A 21128-nucleotide genomic window follows, 5' to 3' on the forward strand; every position below is an offset into this window, starting at 1 on the left:
TGGACCTAGCGGGACAAATGGAGGCTAGCCCAGCACACAGGCTGGAGGGCTTGCTATCCAGCAAGGCTTTAAGAGAAAGGGAAGATATATTGGCATAGAAAAGGAAGGGGGAGATCATCTTAAGCAGAAGTAGACATGTGCATATAGGAAATGGGAAATAATGTTTTTCCAGTGAGGAGGCAATATGCGCACAGTGCATTTTCTTAAGAACATTCAGGAAGCTTGGAGGAATTGACATAGGTCAGAGTTTCTTTATCCCAGCACAACTGACATTTGGGGTAGGATAATTATTTGTTTGGGGGACTGTCCTCTCCTTTGTAGGATGTTTAGCAGCAGCCCTGGCCCCTACCCTCCATATGCTAACAGCAGCCCACTCCCACTTGTGATAACCAAAAATGTCATCACACATTGCCACGTGTACCCTAGAAATGCAAAACTACCCCCCAGTTGAGAACCACTGGGAGAGGAAACGGAGGAGACCGTGATCAGAAAACCATTGAAACACAGGGTGAATGTAAGATGCTAAGGGCTTAGATCAGTGTGGAGCAGTGAGACCGGCAAGAAATGGACAAAGGCACGGTGCCTGTATGTGAGAAGCATATGGGCTGTGTGAGGAGAGGCAGAGGGGAGTGGCTAAGGGTGATTCTTAGCTTTGTAGTGGGATAAGAGGGAGGAGGATGTCTCCACTGACAGCACTATGAATGTCTGAGGCTGGCCCTGGGGAAGATGATGTGCCCTTTGTGAACTTGTTTGAATGAGGTCCAGGACATTTGGACAAGGGACTGAGTTGAGCAGGGAGGTTGAGACTTTAGGTGTAGATTTGAGTCATCCACGCAGAGAACTAACTGGTAAACTTGTATCCATAGGAGGATAATAGTTCTCATGAAGGGAAGATAGAAAACCAAGTACTGAAGTTTGTTGTTGTTGTTGTTGTTTTTGGTGATGGTGGGCAGCAAGGAGTGTTGTGGATATTTAGAAGATGAATAATGTAGGATAGAAATAGAAGGCTCTGGGGGCAGGAAAACCAGGCAGTTTTCTGAGGGGTGAGAGTGGGCTGAAGTTCAGCTCCTACCCTGCTTGTCAGGCCATATGCCCAAGGGGCTATGTCTGCCTCCTTCTAATGTATGCAAAGGTGCCATAGAGGCTAGGGCAGTCCTGAGGAGAATCAGGGCGGCCACAGAAGACACAGGTGTCAAGAAGGGAGGAACCTTGTCCACACAACTCACCCCACCTCTCAGTGGTAAAATTCTCCTTTTTTTCACCTCAATCACTCAAGTCCTTAAAGAAGTAGACTTTGATTAGGTAGACATTTTCATTTATGTGGAATTTTGTGGTTTGTTTCTCATAACTGAGTGGTTATAGGAGGTGTTGCTCTCCTAGGTTCTAGAAAAAGACTACACACAGAGGTAGCAGGAAGAGGAGGGGATCCAGAACCACAATGAGTAGCTGTGCCTGTCGTCTCAATGGTTCCAACTCTGAAGAGAGATGACAAACCTTCTCATCATTTTCTCTCACAAAGGGGCATATTGTGGTAGGCAGGATTCTAAGATGGCCTCCAACATTTCCACCCCCTGGTGTATGTGCCCTGTATAATCTCATCATCCCTGTAAGTGTGGGTGAGACCTGTGAATATGAGGAGATATCATCCCTGTAATTAATATTATGTGGCAAAAGAGAACTTTCAGATATAATTAAGGTCCCTAATCAGTTGACTTTGAGTTAGTCAAAAGGGTGGAACTGACCTAATCATCATCAGGTGAGCCTTAAAAAACAGACAAAAGAAACAACAACAGATGCCTCTGCTGGCCTGGAAGAAAGCAAACATCAATAAACTGCCATTCCGGGGCCATGGAACTGCGACGTGAAAGTGGCTTCTAGGAGCTGAGAGCAATCCCTGGCCAAAATCCAGCAAGAAAACAGGGACTTCAGTCCTACATCCCCAAGGAACTGAATTTTGTCAACAACCAATGAATATGGAAGGGGACCCTAAGGCTCATATGAGAGCACAGCCCTAGCCAACACTTGGATTTTAGCTGGGCAAGACCCTTCGCGGAGGACCCAGCTAACCCACCCAGACTCCTGCCCTGTGGAAACTGAGATCAGAAATCTGTCTTGTTTTAAGCTGCTAAGTATGTGGTAATTTGCAATGCAGCAAAAGAAAACAAATGTATATGTGAAAGGAGTTTATGTACACAGGGTTGACTGGCTCCACGGGGAGTCTAACAACCACACCCCACAGCTAAATCACAGAATTGTGCTGAACCTGAGTATGGTGTACCCATCATCACTGCTCAGCCCCAGCCTCACCATGATCCAAGCAGCAGGTGGGACAGGGTCACTCTCGTTTCCTCCTATGAAATGGCACATTTAAGATCTGGGGAAAGTGAGCCACAATATAAGCCACATAGGATAGGGAGAACTGACTTTCTGAGCTCAGAGCTAGTATGAGACAGTTGATATTTATTATAAGGCTGAGATGGTAAGAAGACCGTCAGGATTCCCACTCTCTGGTGCCAGACCTATGGTTACTTGGCCAAATAGAACTTTAGTCCCTAAGATACTGAACATGCAAAGCTGAATGGATACTAAAGTATCATTTTTCAGAAGGGCCTCTTAAAAGAAGGAAGGAAGGGGAAACAAGGTGGAAGGAGAGAAAAAAAGGAGAATTTAATTCAGTAAACAAATATTTATGGTGCCCATTATGTGCACAATTCTGTTCTAGGCTCCCGAAATACATCAGTGACTAAAACAAACAGAATCCCATGCACTCCAGTGAAAAAATATAGAGAAATCAATAAAACAAAAATTTAAAAATACATAGTATGTAATGATTGTAAAGCAAGGGAGGAGTTGAAAGGGATATTGGTGTTCAACTTAAAAGAGTCAGATAAGACTCCCTTAGAAGGTCACATTTGGATACAAAACTAAAGGTGCTAATGAGTGAAGCCTGTGGATACCTGAGGAAATCATGTTCCAGGCAGACAAAATGCAAGTGCACAAGTCTTGAGGCAGGAGAGGGTCTGGCCTTTCTGAGGGATAATAAGATGGCCAGCATGGCTGGAGGGAAGTGAGGAAGGAGAAAAGAGGAAATGATGGGTTCAGAGAGTTTAAGGGCCTGTGGGTTACTTTGACTTTTACTTGCATAATGTGGCAGCCACTGAGAGTTCTAAACAGAGGAATGACATGATCAGTCTTAGGTTTTCAGTAATTTGATTGGGCACCTGTGATGACAGCAGACCATCGGAAGGGAAGGGCGGAAACAGGGAGACAGGTTAGGAAGCCATTGTAGTGGTCCGGGTGAGAGATGAGGTTTGCTTGGACCAAGGTGATGGAAGTGGAGAGAAGTGCTCCAATGCTGAATGACTTATGGAGATACAGCCAATAGCATTTGCTCTGATTGGATTTAAGGTGTGAGAGAAAAAGCAGCCACGGATAATGCCAAGGTTTTTAGCCTGGGCAACTAGAATTTACAGTTGCTATATTTTGCTATGAGGAAGACTGGAGAAGCTGGTTTGGAGAGGAATCTTGCAGTGCAGTTGAGGTGTATTAAGTCTGAGAAGCCTATTAGACATCCAGTGGTGCAGAGTAAACAGTTGGATGTTCTACTGTGGTGTTTAGGGAAGGATTAGGGCTGAAGACATAGATGTAGTATCCAAAACATGAAACTGAATGAGATAAAAAAGAGAGTGCATGTAGATAGAGAAGTCCAAGTGTAAATCCTGGGGCACTCCAAGATTAAAGTGTCAGGGAAGGAGGAAGAACAAGCAAAAGAACAGCCAATGAGAAAGGAGAAAAACCAAGAGTGTGATGTCCTGGAATACAAGGAAAGAAAGTGTTTCAATCATGTGAAAGTGATTAACAGGATCAAATGCTGCTGATAGGTTGAGCCGAGGCTGAGAGATGATGTTGGATTTAACAGCATGTCACTGGGGACATTGACACAAGTCATTTCGGTGGAGTGATGGGGATGAAAGCCTGGTTCAAGTAGATTAAAAAGAGATTTGGAAGAGAGAAATTAGCGGTGGCAGGTATGAGCAACTCTTTAAAGAACTTGGCAATAAAGGGAAGCAGAGAAATGGGTGAAAGCTGAAGAGGAAAATGATGGGAGAAATTAGAGCATGTTTGTATATTGATGGGAATTATCTAGTAGAACAAGAGAAATGATAAGAAAGGATATTCATTTGTACAAGAAAATAGCAGAAAACAATGTAACCTACTTGATAAAAGATTTTATGTAATAAAAGATTTTATTATAATATTTAAGACAGATTTTTTTACTGAAACATAATAAACACCCATGAACCCACCATCCACCCCAAGAGCTGGACCACTACCAGTAACATCTATGTGCTCCTCCCTCTCTACTCTTACCTCTGTTTTAGAAGAAAGCAACTTTCCTGAATTGTGTTATTATCATTTCCCTGTAAAATTAAATTCTCTTGACTGTATCCTGTTATTTATTGTATCCTGTTATTTATTGACTGATAGATCAAGGATAATCTAACCTATGCCTCTCAACCTAGCCTCCTACAGACAGACATCAAACCACCTCAGTCAGACAGTGCTATGAAATTCCTCCCTTGTGTTTAACCTGCTACTCTAAAATTCTATTTTATTTCATCTTCCATCTCCAGCTGTTAGTGCTTTGTCTGAAAAACCTCTTCTGCACAAAGATCATTATTATTCATTCCTGTCAGTATTATTTACTCTGCATGAAAGCAGGAAGAGATTGGCACACCTTCATCTCATGTGCATACAACACAACAGACCCCAGTGGCCAGAGCATTCTTGTTATCCTGGAAGATGCACCTGCAGCCCTCAAGCCTCCAGCCTCCCCCTCCCAACCTAAGGCACACTCTGTTGGTCAGGTGCCTGTACCAACACCTGGTAGCCCCTCCACAGAGGCCTCAGAAAGGTAGGTGATAGCTAGTGACTAGGTTTCTTTCATCCCCAAATCTTGCCCTGTGGGCAGTGGCCATCCCCAGGCCATCCAGGATTCTCCAGGTGTGCAAGGACCTGCAGGATTTTGACAAATGCCAGCAGAGTGGCCTCTTTACAAATGGATGACAACAGGCTGTGAAAAGCTTTCTGCATGCATAAGCCAAAAATCTAGTGCCCCCACTTGTTCACTAATGCTTAAAATTGCTTTAGGGAGAGACAAAGGATTTCATCTCACAACCAGAGAAAGCTCTGAAGACCCTGGGTGAATTAATTGATTTAGACTAATACACACTGTAGTATAAATGGACTGAAGGATTACATGATGCAATGAGCAGCTTTCAAATGGGTGTGAAGTGACACGGGGTGTAGCGGAGAAAGATGGGGCTTTTCTTGCCTCTTTGGGTGCTTAAAAAGAACAGTCTTGAGGCCAGGTGCGGTGGCTCACACCTGTAATCCCAGTGCTTTGGGTGACCAAGGGGGGGTGGATCACTTGAGCCCAGGGGTTCAAGACCAGCCTGGGCAACATGGCAAAACCCTGTTTATAAAAATATAAAAATTAGCCTGGTGTGGTGGCACACACCTGTAGTCTCAGCTACTTGGGAGGCTGAGGTGGGAGGATTGCTTAGACCTAGGAGATTGAGGCTGCAGTAAGTCATGATTACCCCATTGCATTCCAACCTGGGCAACAGAGTGAGACTCTGTCTCAAAGCAAAGCAAAGCAAAACAAAACAAAACAAAAACAACAGTCTTGAAATCAGAAGACCCGGAGACAAGTAGGGCCCTGGGCCCTACTGCCAGCTGTTTGATCACAGGCAAAATTACTCGAAGCCTTGAGCCTGTTTTCTAAAACGAAGGTAATATCTACCTTCAGAGTTTACTGTGAAACTTTGATGTCATCATGTTTGTAAAAGTGCCCTGGCACAGTGACCACATTCTACCTTATAAATATTTTCTATCTTTCCCTGTTGTCCCCAGGCATCTCAGGCTCTGTTCCTATCCACTCCATCCCCCTTTCTTAGCATTATAAGGTCAAGAGTGAGGAATCTGGGACCACGCAACCCAGATTCTGATCCTGACTCTGTCACTTGCTGACTGTCATCTTGGACAAGTTTAACCTCTCTGTGCTCAGTTCCCTCATCTGTAAAAATGGGGATAATAATAGTACTTGCCTCATGGGGTGACAGTAAGGATGAAATGAGTTCATGTGTGTAATGCACTTAGAACAATTCCTGGCACCAAAAACGCATTGTAAGAAGTGTTGTTACTATGATTCCCGAGGACTTCTCACCTGTCCACTTTCCACAAGCCCAAAGAGCAAGCTCCACTTCTGCCCTCTCACCTACAAAAGCGCACCGTCCATGGCTACACATTCCGCCCCACCCCCAACGCCCCCAGCCCGGGTTTCCTAACGTCCCCAGCCCAGTCCTTAACCCTCCAGGCCGTCTGGTCCTTCCACCACCAGCAAAGCCCAAAACAGCTTTCAGCTTCCCCCAGCAGCGCCCTAGCAGGACCCTGGGAACCCGCCGCTGCAGGAGAGGCGGGGCGGCTCTGTGACGTCGCGCCCGGCCCTACCCCTGGTGACCTGGCGGCGGAGCCCGCGCAGGGTTTGCCAGGCGAAGGCGGAGCGCTAACGTCTAACGCTAACGGCGGTCGTGCCCCGCCGCTGCTGTCACCCCCGGCCGCTGCTGCCCTCCCCGCCGAGGTTCTACTGCTCTCGTTCTTGAGAAGAAGGGTGGGAGGCACTCGGTCTCTCCCCACACCTCTCGCCTGAGGCCAGGCGCCAGGTGTCGCCTGAAGCCAGACAGCCGGTTTGGGAGCAAGCCTGAGGTAGCCACCCCGAGGGGAAGTGGAGGGAGGGCAGGGCTCTGAGCGCCCCGAGGGCTGCGCTGGTCTGAGGGAGGAGCCCTGCCGGACGCCCCCTGGATTCTGAGCCTCTCCTTGTTCACAGGGCAAGGGGAAGGCAAGGAGATCTTCAAGAGAATGTGACTGTGGGGGATTATGGCTTTCTGGCCAATTTGTGTGCGTATTTTGTACCCAGAATACTATTACACGGTTTCTTACCCGGAGGACAGTGGGTGGGAGACTCAAGAGTTTGGAATCAGAGCCCTCCACCGAGGAGCCACACCTCTGCTTTTTCATCAGCGACAGAGATATAAAAATACCTCTGGGTGAATTGTCATGTGGACCAATGGGCATACCTAGCACTTCATAGACTCCTATCACACATTATTTTATACCTAGCACTTCATAGACTCCTATCAGGCATTATTTTATACCTAGCACTTCATAGACTCCTATCACACATTATTTTATACCTAGCACTTCATAGACTCCTATCACGCATTATTTTATACCTAGCACTTCATAGACTGCTAACACGCGTTCATTTTATAGCTAGCACTTCATAGACTGCTATCGCGCGTTCATTTTTACTAGTATCTATTGAACACTAAGTTCCAGGCACTGGGCTAGGCATTGGGATGGTGTGGTGAGCAAAAACTGACCAGTCCTGCTGTGGAGTTTCCTGGGGGAGACACATGTTACTCAAAGAATCACACCAACCATAGGTAAGTGATGCTCTGAAAGGGTATGTACAATGGAACTGACAGGGTAATCAGGGAAGGCTGAGCAGACCTCCAAATGAAGGATCAACCTGTTAAGAGGAGGAGAATGCATTCCAAACAAGGGTAACCACATCCCAAACCCACCACCTCCAATTCCAAACCCAAACAGGGATGTGCAGTTGTCTGTGCTTGGTTCCAAGCCGCTCGTAGAAACCCTCTGAGATTCTGCCCTGGAGCCTTTCATTCATGTAATGGAGACTTTCATTTATGAAACGGAAGCCCTGTTTAGCCTATATCAATAAAAACAAGTGAGAAATCCCTGAAACAAGACTATACAGTCTATTTTAAGACGTACATTCTTCAGCACTTGGCAGGTATATGTTGGGCTGCCATTTCACATCGGGAGGCATGTTTTGTTTGCTTTTTTGTGTTTTTAAAAAATTCATTTTTCCCCCTCTCCGAGAAACACCCAAGAATGATCAATAAATACTAAAAAAATTTTAAAAAAATCCTTTTTTCCTCTGTACAGATTTAGTGGTTATGTTACTGTTAAAACTTTTCTTATACTTTGCAAAGTCTAAAATTAATCATTATTTTATCATCCTTTTCCTCCAAATAAAAGAACATAAATAAAAGGTCATGAAGTCCCACCAACCTAAGACCACTTTAGTTTCTTGTCTTGGGATTTCTGAGCCATGCTGGTGTTGGTATAAATTGAAAACTTAGAACTAGTCTGTGGCTACAAACTCCTGGGGGACTGTTTCTCTCCTGACTAGAAGCAGCAATGGAGACAGGTTTCTTTGTTGCTTACCCCTGCCTGTAGGCAGATATTTTCAGCCACACCTTTTCTCACTGAGGGTGTAGTCCCTGGGCGGGTCTCAAGTTTAGGTCAGAAGGGGAGTCCTTTAGTGCAGACATTTGCCTTTTGTGAGCCCAATCCTTGGTCTCTACCCACCCTGCCTGGCCATTTATCTCAAAGCTGCAAGTTCCTGCCATCTACATGTGCCCAGGTGAGCCCTAGTTTCTTCATTTGCCCAGCACTGCGGGTTCCACTTTCCTCACCTCACTGGCCACTGGAAGATTTCTCTCACCTCACTGCAAGCCCAGCAAGGCAATGTGAAAGGCTTGTACTGAGATTTGTCTGGCCTCTAGGTGTTTTGAAGAGGGACAGCTTTTTAGCGTATCTAGTCTGTCCCTTTCTCTACTAAAAGCAGAAAAAAATCTTTTGATCTGTTGTTTATTTGTGGATGGAACTGTATATATTTTATGGATGTTCATGTTTTGTTTCAATTTGTCCTGGAACTTTTTGAGAGAAAATGTACGAGTTTTCCGCCTGACAATTAGAGTTGAAAAAACATGCAGCTATAAACAGAGACGCTCATCAAATGGCTGTTTAATGACTATTTTTATATGGAAATAACCTAATGTTAATTCATAGAGGGTTCAGAGTAAATTTTGCTACAATTCTTACCTAGCTAATAAGAGCTGGATGACATGCAAAGATATTCATGATATACTTTTGAGTAAATAAGCTGTTTTGCATCATCTTATTTTTTTGTTTTACAAACATATATATTTATACTGAAAAATTCTGGAAGGAGACATCCAGTATTTTAGGGTGATACCATTAGGGAATTTTTTGTTGACTTCCACTTTTTAAATAAACAAGGACTGTGCAATTTTTACGTAAAGGATATAACTATTTACAACAAAAAGTAGGGGTTAGCAGACGGCTTTCTAACCTTGCCGTTGTGTAACAATAGAATGCATTTGTCTTGCGGAGTCCCCAAAATTGAGTGTCAAACAGAGGCTGGGTGACCTCCTGTCCAGGATTGCTCTCATCTTATGAGTCCAAGTTTTCATCTTATGTATTTTTTCTCCTGAGAATAGGTCAACCAATCAATGGCTCAGACAGATAAGCCAACATGCATCCCGCCGGAGCTGCCGAAAATGCTGAAGGAGTTTGCCAAAGCCGCCATTCGGGCGCAGCCGCAGGACCTCATCCAGTGGGGGGCCGAGTATGTGCTCCTTTCTCGCCTTCATCTCTTGGAGGACGGGCGGGAAGAGAGGGTCCTGGAAAACCGCGGAGGTTGTCATGGCTGCAGCCAGGGGGTCGGGACTAACTGGCATCGTCTTTGTTTTAGCTCTTGCATTGCTTTGATGCTTTAAAATCCACACATAAATACTACATCTAGCTGGGCAAGGATGGGATGCCTCCCCTAAGCGAGCCAGATTGAGCAGTAGGACGCCAGGTCAATAGGCCGTGTCCTGGGGCAAGCAGCAAGTTAGATGACCGCGTCACACCAGCGTATGCACACCCACCTCCTCCCTGCACGCCTTTTCCCACTCTCGGTGGAAAGAGGGGCTGGGAATCTCCGCAGCTTAATCTGCCTTTCTTCGTTCTCCTGTCTCACCACTAGATGGCAGCAGTGCAGCCGGGGGAGGGAAGCGACAGCCCTGGGTGGATGGGGTGGGAACAGTCCAGCTTGTTCACCCCTTTAAGAAGACACTTCCTCCCCTGCTGTTAAAACTCATACTTGGACCCAACCAAAGAGGCTTTGTATCTTTGAGGAAATTATTGTTATTTTCTTTGGTGTTTCTCTGAACTGATTTGTTCTGCCAACATAATGATGTCCTCACAGTACACACTGCATTCTGGGGAAAGGCCAAGCAGAGTGATGGAGTCCTCAGGCATGGCTGAAAACAGTGTGCCTCAAACACGGGTGCCTTCTTTCAGGAGAGACCTCCAGAGGCTGCTCAGTAGATGGAGCTTACACAACAATCGCTGCGGGCCTGGATTGAAGTAGCTTTGCACAGAAAACCTCTCAGCTATGAAATTGCTCCTTGGACAAACTTGCCTGCTTAAAACTGGGGAACCAGGACTTGAGACAGGAGTTGGAAGATAACTAGACCTCACGGACCATTTTCAGACTATTTTTACTGTTTGATGATTCCCTGCTTAGGAGGGTTTCAGTGGGAAAGTGAGAGTGAGAGAGGCCGTTGAGAGAAAGCCAGTGAGTTGGGGAAGGGAAGATGTCCTCAGGCTGAGGTTGTGAGTGGGTGTCCTGCGCAGATGGTGGGGAGAGTGTGGACACCTTTGAGAAGACACAAAATGGCATCTAAGAGGGGCCTTTCGGAGTCTCTGGGCCAGTGCTGTGCTCCTGGACTGGATTAGGATGCAGCTTTTACAATTGGAAGGAAAATAGGCCAGTGGTGCTCATAAAAAGAAACATAAATGGGGGTTGCTTTGCCTAGTAATAAGCCCTGTTTAGTTTTCCATTCTAAATTTTATATATTGCCTCTAAGATTGAACTTTAGCTTCAGAAGACTAATTTATTTTGGCATAGTCAGATAGACTTTATCTTACACGTTAGTTTCAAACCCATTTGATTGTTCTTGTGCTGCCGTTTTATAGTAAGCAAAATGACATTGCTTAGTATTGTCCCTGACATTTATGGAAGAGGCATTCCACTATTGTAGACTGCTTGCTCTCATATTCTATCACATGCTATGATTTTTTTAGACATCCATGAAAACTTAGTTTGTAGTTTAACCACAATGAAAAAGGAGGGCATGACCTAAGAGCACCCTCCATTCTATCCTCACATGAAAAACACCTCTCAGATGGTTGTATGTGACTTACTTAAAACCTGTAGCATTTTAGAGAATAAAACTCTACAAAGTATTTCAAAGACAAAATACGTATTTAATCCATTGCAAGTAAGAATTTCCCTACATATGTGTTGTCAACGAAGAAACCTCTTACCAGGTATTGGCAGGACATATACTTATTTGTCCTCTGGTAGGCATGTGTTACAACTCAAATTTGCAATATATGTATATAACCATGGACCTGATCACTTGCAAATGAAGCTCAATAACCCAAAGAATGAAATCCATGATTACAGCTTTGCTTCCATGTTGTCTAGCCAATTCCACAAGAAGTCCAGAGATGTTGGTGATGAGTGTTACTCTACCTGGGCAGCACTTCTGTGGAATGAGGTGCTGTGTGTCTCTGTCCCTCCCATTTATACCACCCAAGTCTGGAAGTTTGGTTATAAAGCCTGAGGCCACACCCTGCTCCTGTTGTCACAGTGCACCCACACCCCGCCCACCCCAACACTGATCTGTGTGCAGAGATTTCTCATGCACATTGTTAAAGGTGCCCTTCCTGCTGATGACCTCCAAGGGGTGACCGGCAGTTACTCCTTTAGTCCATGTAGCTTTCGCTCTGCCTTGCTATGTGGCTCAGAGACAGGCAATCGTTAGCCCATCATTGTATGGCTTGACCCTGAAATGGACTTTTACAAAATTCCCTCTATATTATTTTCATACTACCTGGATCTGGAGGAAGTAATGGAGGGAAAAAAGCAGGGCGGGACAGAAATTTGTGGTTCATGGATCGTCAATAACCAGGCTTTTGATGGAGACAGACCCTGCCATGCTGCACTGGTGACCCACATGTCAGCGGCTCATGTCCATTCCCTGCTGCAGGCAGCCTCTTTTCATCTTATGCCAGTCCTGAAACAGAACTCAGTACTTGTTCCACAATGCCCCCAAACGAAGTCCACTCCACAAAACATTGAGGAGCAGGCAGATTTCACTGAAAATTTTGAGGGAAGATGGAGAAACAGTTTTATTTCACAGGCACCATATAGCTTAAGATTGTCTCAAACCTTCTTTGGCTTCTCTTCTCTCCTGAGCCTTGCACAGTGCCCTGCCAACCCTCTCTCCCTTCCCTCTTGAAGCCCCAAGCCTCACTACCTACGGCCAGAAATCCTTCCTGATTCACCCCAGGATGCTTCCATCTCTTCCCTTTCCTCCTTTTTCATTTCTTCAGAGATGGGGGTCTTACTCTGTCACCCAGTCTGGAGTGTAGTGGCACAATTATAGTTCGCTGCAGCCTCAAACTCCTGGGCTCAAGTGGTCCTCCAGGCTCAGGCTCTGGAGTCGCCAGATTACAGGCCGTAGCCACCATTCCTGTGCTGCCTTCCCCTTTCTTACGTACATTACTTTTTAGTTCTCTTCCAACTTCTCTTCCCAAGATTATATATACATATGTAACATATATCTGTGTGTATAAAACATTCAGAGATGACTGGAAAAACACCCTGAACCCAATATGCTCCAGGGAATTGCATACCCAAACTTTTCTTGGTTCTTCCTCATCCTTAGAGAAGAACAAAGCTTTGTATTCTCTAAGCATTCTCTGTGCCCTAAGTGGAGAGTAACACATTCAGACTTTTCCCATATGTAAGTGAACTAAACACAATGACACATAGAAGCCACTTTACAAAGGTTCCTTTCTCTACCTCCTTCTCTTAGAAGAAGGGGGAAGGATTGCTAGAACAGCCAGAGGCCACTGGTGTATAGGATCCTCCTACTCTCTGACTTTTTTTCTTGTAGTTATTTTGAGGCCCTGTCCCGTGGAGAGACGCCTCCGGTGAGAGAGCGGTCTGAGCGAGTCGCTTTGTGTAACTGGGCAGAGCTAACACCTGAGCTGTTAAAGATCCTGCATTCTCAGGTAAGGGCCCTGCTGCAGCATTGAGGAGAATGTAGGGACAGTGTTGAGGCTGGGTGGGTACAGACGAAAGCCCTCTGTTCTCCTGCCAGTCAGCTGACCACTTAGCACCACCCTAAAATACACTAAACCGTGGACTGAAAGTAAATCTTTCCTTGGGGAAATGGGAATAATTTTGAAATAGGCTGTAGGCTGAGTCATTGGTGGGGTCATCCCAGATTTCCTTGAAGCTGGCAGAATGTACAGGGGCTCAATGCAATGCTAATCTCGTCTCTCCAGAAAAGTGCAGGTCCTCAGTCACTCGACAGTGTCTCCTTACTGATCAAGACCATAATATGATGCCAGTCACAGTTTGGGGAAGGGCATATTTTAGCTCCCCAGTTATCCCAGGTCCAGACATTGCTTTTAGCTTTTAGGGAGAGGCTGTGAGCCTCTTCACAGCCACATCATCCTGGGAGCTGCCTGGGGAATGAATGCATGAGGAGGGTCCGGCTTGAGAAAGTTTGTGGTTTGGCCAATTCCCAGGACATATGGTTGAGCACCACCATACCCTGCTTTATGGTCCAGGACAGAGCGGTTTGGGGTGATTTAGGACTGGCTTGGCTAACCACCTTGGTCCCAGAGGCTTAGCATTTCACTAGAATCAGAGGGTCAGGAAAGGTGTTGGAGCACTTCATCGGGCATCTGTGCTCTTGTTGCATTGGTGGCCAACAACCAGTCATCTTCCTTCCTTTTGTCCACCAAGTACCTTGTGCAGTGAACATGACAGAGCTCTAAAGTACCTGGGATCAAGCAACATTAGGCATCCAGACCAAATCCCCGTGGGTCAGCCACATACCCCATATCATTCCTGAGGAAGCATGAGGGATGCACTTGAGGTCTAGAGCTAAGAACTGAGTGCAATCTGGAAGAAAGAGACCTATGTCTTGTTCTAATTTTACCATTCATTAGTGGTCTCAGGTAAGCCCTCTACCCCTTGGTTTTGTTTTCAGGCTCTCCTATCTGTCATATAAGGAATAAAACAATTTAGGAATACAATAGCAGATAAAAGCATCACCAGAAATTAAAATGTAATATAAATGTATATCTTTTGCATAATTCTGACACCTAAAGTTTGACAATTAATAAATTATATTTCAGCATGCTCTTCACTAGGATTTGCAAAGATAACTGCCACACAGAGCCATCTTTACCTTCCTAACACCCCCTCCCGCCCCTTGCCATGTGCTGGGAGATGTGGACCTGGCCTGGGGACAGGGTGTTTCTCAGGGCCTTGTCTCAACTTCTCCCACAACCTCTGTGTTGTGTCTGTCCCCTGCCCTGCAGGTTGCTGGCAGACTGATCATCCGTGCAGAGGAGCTGGCCCAGATGTGGAAAGTGGTGAATCTCCCAACAGATCTGTTTAATAGTGTGATGAATGTGGGTCGCTTCACGGAGGAGATTGAGTGGCTGAAGTTTTTAGCCCTTGCTTGCAGCGCTCTGGGAGTTGTAAGTTAGCTTGACTGTTTTTTGTTCCTGAAGGGGAAATCTCCCTCTGGGCCTGGAAGGGCAGTGCATCTATACACGCAGTCAATTCTGCAGGGCTGATGATAAACATGCCTCTTCTCATCTTGTCCTTCTCCTCTCTAAAGCAAGGTCATTTCTGTGCTCGTCAGGCAGTGGCAGGGGTTGGGAGGAGGAGAGAGGGAAACACTGTGGTCAGGCTCTGGGGAGAGTTGACTACAGTGTAGCTCTTGGATTATTTATGAATATTGCCCTCAGATTTATTTTCACTCCGCTCCTTCCATTCATATTCCCAGAGACAACCAAGAGCCGACTGTAGAAAAAGACTTCCAGACACCTAGAATATATATCAATAGACACTGTTTAAAAGAGGTACAATCTTATAGAAAACTATGTAATAAACAGAATTGGATGCAGAACTCAGACATAAGAAAGCAAAAAAAAAGAGAGATGAGGCTATTTCTGAATTTAGTCATGACATCTCCATGGATACAGGATGTTCATACAGATTTATGCCTTTTCCAAATTTGACTTGTTTGATATTGGAAAAACAATTTTACTGTTTTGAAGCCAAAGATGCTGAAATCAGTTTATATGTATAGATATTTAAAGCTTGGGTATCTTATATGTGGACTTACATTGTTAAACATTGTTAAAATAAAATGAATCAAAAACATGGTTTTTAAAAAGAATCCCTGAGATACATAAAAGTTTGAAAATTATTGAGAAAATAATTGCCTCTGCCAAAAACAAATGGTATGAAAAGGTAGTCTGAATCATTCAGCATATCTAAACATAATCTTGTTCTTCTCAAATATGCTTGGAATGCATATTTGACAGGTTTGTTTCTGAGAAAATTTAGCAGAAATATTGTAGTCCAACTTTTCCTATAGCTTCCCCTACAATGTTTATCATTGCTTTAAAGAGAAGTGAACAAGAGGACATTTGTGGCTTTTTTTCTTCATTGTCCTTTACAGCATTTATTACTGAATAAATCACTATCCTCTGAGGAGGAAAGGAAAGTAAGCAGCAGAGGCCTATGAGTTGTCAATCAGGACTGGTGAAAATCACAAACGGGAAGATAAAAAAATGAACACATTTTATTAAATTTTTATAGGTTTACAGATTTTTTTCACACCACATTTGGAGATGTTTTGGGGGAAAATGTACCTTTAAAATTTTATCTGCAGTTAATTCTGATCTTGTCTACCCCACCCACAAAGGGTCAAATAAGAAAATAAATAAATTCAATCCAATCCTGAAATTTTAGTCTGATGCAGTAACTGAAACAGCCTAAAGGTACATTTCCCAGTATCTCAGGTTTTTCCTCACCACGCTCTCTTCTCCAAGATGGCAGTTGAATGTAGATGGAAAGAGGACCACAGAGCAGTCGTTTCTCACATCCCTCAGTCTTCTCTGGCATCTCTGGTCTCCATGGTAATGCCTATCTGTCTGGTCGCTAGCTGCTTGCAGCTTAAGTTTTTGGTCTCATCTCTCCCAGATTGGTGAAAGTCTGAGGATGCCTCCCGAGCTGGCTCATTTCAGTTCTCAATGGTGTCAAGGGCCTCTCTGAGTCCGCCAGGGTGTGCTATCTGCTCCCTGGCTCTGGTGGTCTACTTCACAGCCCCTCACCAGTGTGTGATGTGTCTGAGCCCTTCCCTTATCCCCATACCTCAGAGTAACAAAGAGTGACTTTGGAAAGTCAAATTCCAACCCTCCCTCTGCTTAGCCCACCGTGTAGATGCTAAGTTTCTTCTGATGTACCTGCCTCCCAAACTAGAGAGGGGAAATCATGAGGTGAATTTGGTCTTTCTACTTCCCTTCTAAAACAAGGAGGTGGGATTCAATGTTCCATGAGATTCATCTACCTCTGACATCCTGTGATTCTATCCCCACTTCTCTGCTTCCTCTGAGACACCCTCAGGCCTACCTCTGAATAACAGTGAGCTCCTCCAATTCTAAGAGGCCTTGACATATCTGACTTTGCTCCTCATCATCCCCATGTCAAAGAACCCCTAGAGGTAAAGTCAGCCTGGAGTAGGCTAGGCTAGGCTAGGCTAGCCTAGTCTGTAAATAAGGGGTGCCCTATGAATCCAGTAATCAATACCCTTATATTCATTTCTATCATGCTGGACTGTTTCTGGGATCTTAAATGTGGGGTTGGTCAGTGGTACACTGTGAATGTTTGTGTCCTCCCAAAATTCATATATTGAAATCTCAACTTCCAAGATGATGGCCTTAAAAGTAGGGCCTCTGGGAGTTGATTAGGTCATGAGGGTGGAGCCCTCATGAATGGGATTAGTGCCCTTATAAAAGTTGCCCCCTCCACCAAGTGAGGACACATAGAAGGCATCATTCATGAGGAACAGGCCCTCACCAGAGAGCAAATCTGCTGGCACCTTGGTCTTGGACTTCCCAGACTCCAAAATTGTGAGCAATAAATTTCTGTTGTTTATAAATTACCCAGTCTAAGGTATTTTTTTATAGCTGAGACTAAGTCAGGGGTCACCATCTGGTGGAGACCTTGCATCCTAGTTAATTCATATTAATTCTGGGCTTAGAGGCAAGCCCAGAATTTCTCTTTTCTTTGCGAATTCAACGGCAAGACAGGATCTCTGTGTCATCTAGAAAAGCCAGTTTGTTCCTTGTAGAAGAGTCTAGTAACAGGAATTTTTACTCTGGTAGGTAATAGGTACATTTACTCCATCTTGAGCTCTCTGGGTCTAATACACATCATTTAGAATGCGATGGCATGCAGACCTGTATTCCTCCTCCCTTCAGCACTCCTTCCTCTGGACTGGCCTATGCCACCTCCTGTTCCACTGAACTGATTATTAAAAAAGGAAGAGATCATGTATGTAGAAAATAATCATGTTCACTGGAAAGAATGACTTTTTTTTAGCAAATTATTCACATTTCAAGGCTTTCACCTCTGACTTTGGAAATGAAGCTCGCAAGATGTTTAAAGACTACCTCTGTGAAGTGGATCCCCAAAAAAATATTGTGCAAGAGAATGAAGATCTGTTTCCTTTAGATTTATGTCAGTTTACCAAATAGCTCTAGTACAGTTATTTATCCACTCATCCATTTATTAAATCTTTAAAAATATTTAAAAATCTTACGAGGCAATAGAATTTGAAGGTTTATTGTTTGAATAATCAATAAAAGATGATGTTTAGAGTTGAAAGCCCCTATGTTAGTTTGTAAGGGCTGCCATGACTTGGTGGCTTGAACAACAGAAATTTGTTGTCTCTCAGTTCTGGAGGACAGAAGTTCTGGGAACAAGCTGTCAGCAGGATTGCTTTCTTCTGAGACGTTTCTCCTTGGCTTAAAAATGGCCAGCTTCTCAAACTGTGTCCCTCTGTGCCTACATGTCTGGTGGCTCTCTCTATGTCCTAACTCCTCTTCTTATAAAGACACCCTACTGACTTCATTTTAACTTATCTTTTTAAAGGTCGTATGTTCAAATACAATTGCATTCTCCAGTTCTGGGGTTAAGGCTTCGACATATGAATTTTAGGGGGAACAATTCAGCCCATACCACCACCCCATGGGAGATGGCAACAGAACAAAGCATTAGGGGTGCAGAGGGTTGTTTTTGTTTGCTTGTTTGTTTGTTTTTTACAGAAACGGGTGAGCTGTGGGTGGAAATTATAAAGTTCAGAGTGTGCTTGCAAATCTACCCCAAAGCATTCTCCCACTCACAAGCATGACTTACCATCCTCCCAGATAGCCTCATATATACTTGTTAGCCCCATGCCTGCCCTCCCACCCGCTCTGAATTAAGTGGAAGTGCCTAGAAGATGCAGTGTTTCACAATGATTTCCATGAGAGGACCCCCAGGGACAGAGGAGAGGAAAGGAAGGTGGCCTGCCTCAAACTCAATTTTTTTTGACATCGTGTGGTTTATTGAAGATTCTGTTTCATAAAATAACAATGCTTACTAAATGTAAAGAAACAAATTTTAAATATTAACTCAATTAAAATTAATAATTATTACAAATTATGTTTAAATTACTTGCCATCAAGTAAAACTATCACTCAAGGAAGAGTTTATTCACATCCTCAGTACCTCCTGACATAGACTTATGCTCCTGGGTAACACATACCACAGTTAGAGAAGCCTCATCTAGGCAATCATTCTGTTCTGGGAGAGGATGAGAGGAGAACAGCAGACATCAACTGCTAAGGCGGGGCAAGTCTCCTCTACTAATCATGTGGGAAGATACAGCAGCTGCTTTTTCACTCACCCTAAGTCACCACTCAGGACTGATCTTTCACTGATCCCTGGAAGAGTGTGTCAGGATGATCCGTACATCACCAGTTTCAGTAAACCACCAAGATCTGTATGCTGAGCTTCATTTCACAACTCTTTTGCTTGTAACATTTATTCAAAGGGTGGGTTATTTAAAGACATGAGATGAGTTCTGAGCATGCTCCTTTAATGTTCAAGTTTCATTGTAAGGAGGGTTTGCTTCTGTAGTAACCCTTCTATTAAAATTCCTGGCACTCATTCTCAACCAATATTTCCCCAGCAATAAAAGGGTTAGTATTATGTAATATGAAATAAAGCACTAGGTGATTCTATTTAGATGGACCCAGATGCTTTGGAGGAAGGTTTATCTTGATGTTCAAGACCTTTTTTCCAGTATCTTCCTTGGGACTCTATTTTCCTGGGGAAATTATCCTTCTCTTACCTTCTTCTCCTCTACTGTGTCTTGCTGGACTATATAGGCTAGACCATTTATCTCAGCCCTTTAGAGATAAGATTGGAGGGTAATAAGAAATAATTCTAATTATATAGAATGCAAATCAACTTCCCTCCTTTAGTGAGGTTATTCAGACTAAAGTAACAAATAAAGTATTTAGGAATTTATAAATTTAATTCCTTGAGTAGTCTTCTAACAAAGAAAGAAAAATAAAGGTACCCAATACTCAATATTTTTTAGAATGAATTAGTGACATTTGAATGTAAAAATTTCAAGCTTTCTAGAATCTTAAGTTGTTCCCACTTCATTTTATAAGAGCAATATTTTTGTTTTCTTTCTTGTATCTAAATGGATCTCAGGAATATTGCCTGGAAGAGTAACTTTCTCCTCATTTTATGTAACTTTTATAGACTATTACCAAAACTCTCAAGATAGTGTGTGAGGTCTTATCATGTGACCATAATGGTGGGTCAGCCCGGATCCCGTTCAGCACCTTCCAGTTTCTCTACACATATATTGCCGAAGTGGATGGGGAGATCTCTGCATCACACATCAGCAGGATGCTAAACTACATTGAACAGGAAGTGTAAGTTAACTTTTACCAATTGGAGGTGAAAGAATACCAGGAAAACAAATCTATGGGGCCAAGACAGAGTGAGATTATTGTATTATACTGCTCTGGGAACAGAAAAGTGAGGACATGAAATATCGATCTGAAAGAAAAGGGGAAAGGGAAGGAGAAGAGGAAGGAAAAGAATGATATAGGACAATAATTCTTTGAGTGCTACTGAGGCTAGCAGTAGCGGCAGCAGCACCTGAGAACATGTTAGAAATGCAGAATCTCAGGCTACACCCTAGACCTATGGAATCATAAACTGTTAGGGGTGGAGCCCAGGAATCTGCGTATTTATAAGCCCCTCCAGTAACTCTGACTCATGCTTAGCTATGACCAGTGGAACAGAAGTGGAGGAGGAGGATGAGAGGAGGAGCAGCGAGTCAAGAGTTAGGAGGAAAAGAGGGCCGGTCATGGCGGCTCACACCTGTAATCCTAGGGTGGGTGAATGGCTTGAGCTCAGGAGTTCAAGACCAGCCTGGGCAATATGGTGAAACCCCATCTTTACTAAAAATACAAAAATTAGCTGGGCGTGGTGGTGTGTGTCTGTATCAGTTAATTGGGAGAATGGCTTGAGCCCAGGAGGCAGAGGTTGCAGTGAGCCGAGATTGCATCACTTACTCCAGCCTGGACGACAGAGCCAGACCCTGTCTCAGAAAAACAAAGTTAAGAGAAAAAGGAGCAACAGCAGAATTAATTTGAAATGAGAGTTGTTTGTATAATGTCTTTCTTAAGATTAACTGTCAATGAACTAACTGCAGATATACCTTTATCCAAACAGAATTGGTCCTGATGGTTTAATCACGGTGAATGACTTTACCCAAAACCCCAGGGTTTGGCTGGAGTAACAGCACAATTTTGGCAATTTTAAAGGAAGATACAGAGGTGATTGTACTTCAGAATGATAAACCCATATACCACCCAAAATCAATTTTCTTGTACAACTGGTACACACTAATAAACAAACATGTGAGATCAGAAATGTGCGGAATTAAGATGTGAAATTGTTGGAATAAAACACCTTCATTACCAGGAGATTAGTATTCTTCCCACGTGGACACTGAGTAAAAGTGGGTGACAAAGCATGGATAGAAAATGCATTTCCCATTAAAGCCAGACTGTCAGATTTTAAAAAGCAGTATGTTAACCAGACACAGTGTTGTTCTGTGATTGTTAGGCATAATTTAGATGAGTGTCTTTTATATGGTCAATTGAAGTTTTTACCAGTTTATTTCTCCATTTGTTGGTACTGTGTTAGTCATTCATTCATCCTCTCA

At 43.8% G+C, this 21128-nt stretch overlaps 2 protein-coding genes across 8 annotated transcripts in view; one reads left to right on the top strand and one right to left on the bottom strand.

Annotated features, from left to right (window-relative positions):
• Positions 1 to 21128, bottom strand: part of ALG1L (ALG1 chitobiosyldiphosphodolichol beta-mannosyltransferase like) — a 57574-nt gene that overhangs the window by 29686 nt on the left and 6760 nt on the right. The gene's annotated exons all lie outside the window — the stretch shown is intronic.
• ROPN1B (rhophilin associated tail protein 1B) lies at positions 6497 to 20833 on the top strand. Of its 7 annotated transcripts, none has more exons than XM_063807078.1 (8): positions 6528 to 6768; positions 6890 to 6960; positions 7378 to 7508; positions 9396 to 9523; positions 12912 to 13029; positions 14353 to 14514; positions 19649 to 19824; positions 20633 to 20833. In XM_063807078.1, the coding sequence occupies exons 4-8, from the start codon at positions 9408 to 9410 to the stop codon at positions 20697 to 20699; spliced, it is 639 nt and encodes a 212-aa protein (XP_063663148.1). In that variant the 5' UTR covers positions 6528 to 6768; positions 6890 to 6960; positions 7378 to 7508; positions 9396 to 9407; the 3' UTR covers positions 20700 to 20833. The 7 variants fall into 7 exon arrangements, with proteins under 7 accessions (XP_001134814.2, XP_063663147.1, XP_063663150.1 ...); XM_063807079.1 differs by having other exon boundaries at positions 7396 to 7508; XM_063807077.1 differs by lacking the exon at positions 7378 to 7508 and having other exon boundaries at positions 6499 to 6768.

The sequence above is a fragment of the Pan troglodytes genome, chromosome 2, assembly GCF_028858775.2.
Source record: "Pan troglodytes isolate AG18354 chromosome 2, NHGRI_mPanTro3-v2.0_pri, whole genome shotgun sequence".
NCBI classification, from domain to species: Eukaryota; Metazoa; Chordata; class Mammalia; order Primates; family Hominidae; genus Pan; species Pan troglodytes.

Bases quoted from the DNA above. Each gene is read 5' to 3' on its own strand.
- ROPN1B (XM_063807077.1), top strand. From the start codon at position 6,940: ATGGCTTTCTGGCCAATTTGT. The intron at 9,524-12,911 runs GTATGTGCTCCT...TTTTTCTTGTAG, and splicing joins CTCATCCAGTGGGGGGCCGA to TTATTTTGAGGCCCTGTCCC. The intron at 19,825-20,632 runs GTAAGTTAACTT...TTATCCAAACAG, and splicing joins AACTACATTGAACAGGAAGT to AATTGGTCCTGATGGTTTAA.